General features: G+C 42.0%; 1 protein-coding gene across 1 annotated transcript in view; it reads right to left on the bottom strand.

Annotated features, from left to right (window-relative positions):
- Positions 1 to 3,766: 3,766 nt before the first annotated feature.
- Positions 3,767 to 7,006, bottom strand: part of BRS3 (bombesin receptor subtype 3) — a 5,293-nt gene continuing 2,053 nt past the window's right edge. The window contains exons 2-3 of the mRNA XM_040641452.1: positions 5,450 to 5,801; positions 3,767 to 4,180 (exon numbers count right to left, since the gene is read on the bottom strand). Coding sequence (XP_040497386.1) covers positions 3,767 to 4,180; positions 5,450 to 5,801 — 766 coding nt within the window. The remainder of the gene's footprint in view (positions 4,181 to 5,449; positions 5,802 to 7,006) is intronic.

Raw genomic sequence — 7,006 nt, 5'->3', positions numbered from 1 at the left:
ACCTTAACAGCGATTTTTAAATAGTAGCTTGGGTTTGGGTGGGTTTTTTTTTTTTTTCAATTACGATTTTTTCCCCATGAAGTTCTTGTTCTGTTGCGGGCTATCAGAGAACTGAACTTTCATGCGTTTTTATAATATAGATAACATGAGTTTTATTAGGCTCGCTTATTTAAGCACTGCTAAGTATTTCTTCCTGGATCCCAAAATAGTGTACAGCTGTTTTCAGCAATGTGTTATTGGGCTCCCATTTCATTCCTGGGTGAGTTCACAGCATAGGTGATAATATGCTACACAGCCCTACTATTGCACGTGACCCTCTGAATGCCTGCTGTATCCACAGGCCCCTCTGAACAGGTGGCCAAAAAGGTTCCTTATGCCTGGGTCCCACGTGACCCAGCCGCTGTGGCCCACAGGCTGCCCCGAGGCCTGTGAGGTGACCCGATAGAGTAGCCCTGCATTCTAGACTGAATTGGGCTATACGAGCCAATAAACCACCATTCCCAGGGACAGGAATGAGTATGGAATGGGCAGGGACATGGTCAGAGTGGCACAGAGGCAGGAAGGCCCATGTAGGGAAGGTAGAAAGCAGGACAGAGGCCTGCTGTGGAGAAGTTCCCTGGAGTGAGAGGAGAAGCTGAGGCAGTGATGCGGGGTAATAGTGGAGCAGTGGGGTTGGGAGCTAAGCACACATGTACCCACAATAGCATTCTGTTTGGCCATGAGACCTGACAGTTGTTTTAAAAGTGCTATTGTCTCTGTGAGGCCTGGTTCTTGTGGGTTCTTATTTCCCTGTGTACTCAGAATTAACTCCCTAGTAACTGAGGTAATCTGTAAGCATCTCTGTCTTTGTAACCTGTCTTTTTCAAGATTTTTTGCAAGTCACAGAAACACACAAAGCAACAAGCAAGAATTCCATGATGGTAATGTAGGTGGGTCCCATGAGGGGCTGTGGGACCCAGGGAGCCGAACCAGTTCTTAGGACCCAGACAGCCAGCTTCTCTCTGAATATCTTCATCTTTCTCTCTTCGACCTCTTGTTAGGGGCGGTATGTGCTATACTCCTTGCCTTGGTAAGAGGCATGGCCTTCTTGGTGGATAAAAATACATTACCGTGTAAAAGCAGAGACTCCTTGACCAGAGAAGTCTCCCACCTGGCTTAGGAACTCTGGAAAATTACTGAACTATACCAGACTTTTTTTTTAATGGCCTATTCAAGCTCACTCGGTTCAGGAATTTGCCTGTCCCTGCTTCCTGTAATCTCGACACTTAGTAGAAACAAAAGTAACTCCTTTTGACAAAAAGATTGATGGATCCATGACCTAAGATGGTTGAAACTGCAGAAATTCTTTAAAGCCAGATTTGCTACTTTCAGTGGGTATGCCAGTGTTAAAATGTTTTCTAACACTTTCAACTTCAATGACAAAGACTTACCCATTGCACATTTTGTTTTTATCTAAGTATGTGACTTTGATTTCCTGCTTTGTAGCATATTTTAATGGTCCTTTATTCTAAGTCTTCGGTCAGGGCAGACCCTGAGCAAAATGGGGAAGTATACAGAATTTGTTTTTCAGGTACCAGCCTTTTTCCCATTTAGGACCCTCTCCAAAGAAACGAAGTCTTCCATAATCACATTTCTGGCACCACAATAGGCAGCGTGGAAGAAATTGTGGATACTGGGGCCTACTTATAAGGTTAGCTCCAATTCGGATCACCTGTTAAAAAAGAGAGAGAGAGACCACCCCCTCCAAAAAGAAAAACAAAACAAAGCCATGGATTTTAATCCCAATTCCCCAACTCTGGATGCGGGGGCCTAATGCCCTGTAAAACCGTTTAGGGAATTATTTTATACCACATCCCCAAGTCACCTAGGGATTACTAAGAGTGAGGAAAATGAAAGTTCTTTGAGTTCTAGTTTTATCAACTGCTAAACAGCTTTCTTGGCTTTTGTTATCTGGTACTTCTATCAGTTATTTCTAAAATGCTGTGCTTAAGAGAGTAAAGATGTAGTTTTTACTTAGAGTGAGGAAATAGTAAAATCTCTGGGAGATATGTCACTTGAAAATAACTTAGGGGCGCCTAGGTGGCTGGCTCTTGATTTCGGCTTAGGTCTTGATCTCGGGGTCCTGAGATCGAGCCCTTCTTCTGGCTCCAAGCTCAGTGGGAGTCTGCTTGAGATTCTCTGCCCCTCCATCTGACCCTCCCTCCCCCCCCCCGGCTANGCATGTGCACACTTTCTCTCTGTAAAATAATTTTTTAAAAAAGAAAATACCTTAAATTTTATTAAAATGGGTTCTCAGTTATATGTCAGAACTATTGTTTTTAGAATATAAAGTTACACAAAGTCATTTGAAGCTTTATTTCATATTTATTTGTTTCCCACCACTTATCACAATGTCTAACCTAATACTAATACAATATTGGCACCCCCACTTTTGGTAAAAACAATTTTACAGAAATGTAAAGTTTAGTGTTAATATATGTTCCTTTTTGAGCCACATTATTAGCAAAAGTTCACTACTACACAAGCCATTTAAGGAAAGCTCAAAACTACCAAAAGCACACTCCAAAATCAAGTTTTTGGAAGTACAAATTTAACTATAGTGCCAAACATATACTTCAGTTTGCCCCAAGAAAACATTTTCTAAAACCACAAATCTAAATTTGACACATCTATTGACAACAGTTTGTTTGAAATCACAATTATTAAGCTTACAGAGTTAGCAAGTAGGAGCAGAGGATAGAAAATCAGAACCTTCCGTCTGATTTCCAAGGGCAGAGATTAATTAGGGCACACTCTTACAGGACTTAGGCACCTATCGGGTTTAAAGTCAAGCAGGAAGATGATCTGCTAACAATTGCGCACCCAGATGTTAGGGATCTCTTGTGGTATTTCTCCATTTTTTAGAAAGAGGGCACTGCTTACCAGAAAGAAATGGATTTCCTTAAAGGAAGAATTTCAGACACTGGCAGGTTCAGACTTTTCAACTGGGGTCCTTCTCCGGGGCCTTCAAAATAACAGTAAAGTGGCCACTTAGTCTGCCTGTGAGTAAGGCGAGTTCTTCACAATATTTGTGAATGATTATCGCTCAATTATCAACAGTAGTCATAAGTAGAACTACATTAAGTAAGGGTTGACCCAGTAAGGCAAGCACCCTGCCCCAGATCCTTACTCAGTACTTGAGACTCGCTGACCCCAAAACAATTTCACTGTAATTGCAGAGCTTTACTCACCACGGAATAGAGATTAATGGAAAAGAGCTGTCAGAAAACCCTGCGAAGGTTTATTTTTTAGGACTTAGTATCTTAAGAAAACTGCAGAAGAGATGTTTTATCTCTTTTTGATCCCCTTTTCATCTGCAAAGTATAATCTCTAGATTTACACCACATAATAAACACAAACAGTTTTATGCACATCACAGGAGTGTAGGAGAAATTAGAAGCCTAGATGTGATGGGAACAAATTAGATTTTCCAGTGTCATCTTGTTTATTTCACCTTCTCTCCTCTTCCACCTCCCATAGGACCCACTGACATACAGACGTGTCTTTCTACACCTAGTGGGGCTTCATGTGATTTAGAAAGCCCGAGAACATTAATGTTTGTATGTTGACAAGAAATCATGGTTTGTCTTTTACTTTATAAGGATCTTTCACTCCTAAGATTTCAGCACAATTCACAAACAACAAAAATCCTGACACCATACACCTACGCACAGCTCAGAGTCGGATACACATGCTGGGAGGAAAAATACCATTTTTAATTGAAAAGCTAGACTCTGTCATCTTCCTTCTTCACACTGCACCCAGTGAACAAGGTCACACTAATTTCAGACACCTGTGAGCTTCCAGGGCCTGGGACCCTTCCCATCACAGCCAGGTTGTTAAGAGGGGTATCGGCAGGAGGAGGGTCAGGCATCTCGGCCTTGCAACACAATAACTGAGCTTTAAAATGCTGCTGGAAGGTTTTGCTCAGCCAATAAAGAGCAAAGGGGTTTACACAAGAATTGCTGAAAGCCAGAACCCGAGAGAAAATGGTGATAATAAAATGAATGGCAGACGGGTCCACGTAGGTTTGGTAGGTGAACGAGTGGTAGAGGTACAAGAGGTGGTTCGGCAGCCAGCAGAGAGCGAACAGAGCCACGAGCACCAACACGGTTTTGGCAATTCTCTTCCGGGATTCAATCTAGGAGAAAAATGACCACAAAAACAATTATTTGGCTGGCAAGGAGTTTTTCGAAGCCGTTCTCTAGATTTACATAGAAATTTACAGCTAACAGGCTGGAGTCCCTTTGAGCATGCGTCTGCAAGAACTGCTCAGGAGGGGTGGGGAGGCAGCCTGTGCCTATAGAATACAGCCAGTTAATTGGCATGGTAACCCCGGATCTTGGTCTCATTAGCTCTAATGCAGAGACTCCCAGCCCTGGTTCTGAGAGACTCCAGGATGCCTCCAATTATCTCCAGGAGTGTTGTGGAATTCTTGAAATTTTAATTTAATTAGAAATAGAGAGATGCGATACCAAACTGCTTTCACTGCCATCAGCAGAGGCTGACTACGTTAGCGTATCCTTCCGGGGTTTATGGAAGTTGCCAAGTCAGTACCCAAAATGGTTTATAATCTATAGGGATTGTTCACATGGGCATTAAATATGCCATTTTGGCCTCATGAGCACCCCTCTGCTGAACTAAACTCAGGGACTGGTCAAGAGGTCAACGGAAGCATCTCCCCCGACTCCCCACTCCCCACTCCCCAAGAAATATAGAACTCCTGTTGTTGTTGTTGTTGTTTTAATCAAATGGAACAATGTTTTGGCAACATTCCTTTTTTTTTCTGTTCATATTTATGGAAGAAGGGCACACCTGGCTCTTGCAATGGTCTTAATCAAGCTTCTGTGAGCCACTGTGTTCTCCTGCCACTGGCACTTACCTTATCCCTTGAGCCCACCGTTTGCTCATCTGTGTGTAAGTGGTTTGCATTGAATAATGTTAGGGTGTCTTGCCAGTTCTATCATCCCGTGTCTATCATTCTGTGACACTTTCTAAAACAAAAGATGCTTCCCTTCATAGTCTCACCTTGAGTGCTGTTCCTCACTATTCCACGGGGTAAATAATTCTGGCTGCTCCCAAACTTCAGCTGTCCCCTTTCTAATAAGAGCAGCCCCACCACGCATTGAATTCTTACTGTGCTCCGGGAACTATGTCAAGCATTTCATATATATCACCCGCCCCCCATCTTCATTTTACAGGTAAGGAAATAAGCTCAGAGATGTTAAGTAACTTGCCCAAGATTGCTCAGCTAGTACGTAGTAGAGCCAGAATGAAATCCTGGGTCTGACACACTCCAGAGCCCGTAACCAGAACAAAAATACTGTACTGCTATTGTATTTATTGCTCACAGGTGCACAAGTAGGAATTTCATGTCTAAATCCATGCACAAGTCCTGATTAATACATACCTGCTTACGGGCATGGCTTTGTTCCTCAGTGGGGATGTTCAGGGTGCTTTTGTAAAGAGTTCTAGCAATCAGAGAATAATAGACAGAGATAATCGAGAGTGGGATAATATAGAATACTAGGAAGCACAGCAGAGAATGTATCTCTTGCATGAGCTTCTCAGAAACAGGATAAGAGGTACACGCTTCAAGTGTCATATTTTTGTTGGGATCTTGAAGAGTATATACATTTGAAAATATAGCCTCTGGCAGAGCAATGATCATAGACACGATCCAGACGCAGCCAGCTTTGGCACAGGTCTTCAGGATGGCATTGGAGGGCTGCCGCTCCAGTGGCTTCACAACTGCCTTGTATCTAGAAACACATAACCGTAGGCAAAGGTCAAAATAAACATCAAAACTATAGAATCTTAGGGTTAGAAGTGACCTTAGTGGTTATCCACCTCTGCCTCCTATCCACATGTATATAACCAAGTTGACATTAATCAACTGGAATCAGTTACAATTTCAAACACATAATAGGTCCCGGTATTTGATATTTATACTAATCATCCCTTTCTCTTATTCACTAAGTAGGAAATATTTCAGATGTGCAGTTTTATAATTTTGTGTGTAGATCCTCTGTTTAAGACGAATACATTTTTTCAGCATGATTTTTTTGAATGATTGGGAGTCATTCATTACCTGTGTATTACCTTACATGTTCTGAAAGACTTCCTTTTTGTATAAGTGACTGGTTTTAAACCTAATTCTCCTTCCTTCATGAGTGAGCAGTCATCAGCCTTCCTAGAAAAGATTTCCCTGAGTTTGTGCAGTGAAGAGAAGAGGGTTAATTTCTTGCCTGTTCATAAGTGCTACTTTGTTGCCCAAGCTGCTCTGTAGGTAGATTTGGAGCAAGGCAAGGGTGAAACCGGACACCCTATGCCCGTGCAAAGGTGCCTCCTTATTCTGACAAATTCACCTTTAAATCACCTTAAAGCCTTTAAGTGAATCTGCCCTCAAATAGAATATAAAACCAGCCAAAGCAAAAATCCATAAAAGACACAGGGGAAGATTTTTCTCCTCTCAGATTCCAGAATTTGAAGAAGCTATTCCTACTGGTACTGCCAGGCATTGATTACTTACAGGCTTCTTGTAGCCTTTTTTAAGCGTCACTTTTAACATTTGGAGCCTCAATCCCTCCCCACCCCGCTTTCACAGTTATTCTACAGTAAGAACACAGAAAAACGCAGTACTTATAGACTGAAAATATCCTAACAGAGCCTGAATACACAGACTGCCAGAGGTTCTCACACACTCTATCCACAGACCTCTAAAAGTCAACCGGATTAATTTATTTCTCCGGGAACAAGACTGTCATTGAATGCCTATAGAGAAAACAAATACAATTAAGTGTTGACATTACCCGGAGTTAACAGGCAGCCGAAAACCTCACCGTTTTTCTGCCACTGGTTAATTTGATGAATTTCCAATAAATTAAATGCATGCATCTTTTTACCATCCTTCCGGGAGACAGTAATATATATGTGGTCAATTTCACACCTGTGCTGATGTTCTAAT

The sequence above is a fragment of the Ursus maritimus genome (genome assembly GCF_017311325.1).
Source record: "Ursus maritimus isolate PB19 chromosome X unlocalized genomic scaffold, ASM1731132v1 scaffold_X1, whole genome shotgun sequence".
Taxonomy (NCBI): domain Eukaryota; kingdom Metazoa; phylum Chordata; class Mammalia; order Carnivora; family Ursidae; genus Ursus; species Ursus maritimus.
This window is presented reverse-complemented; position numbering and strand designations above follow the sequence as displayed.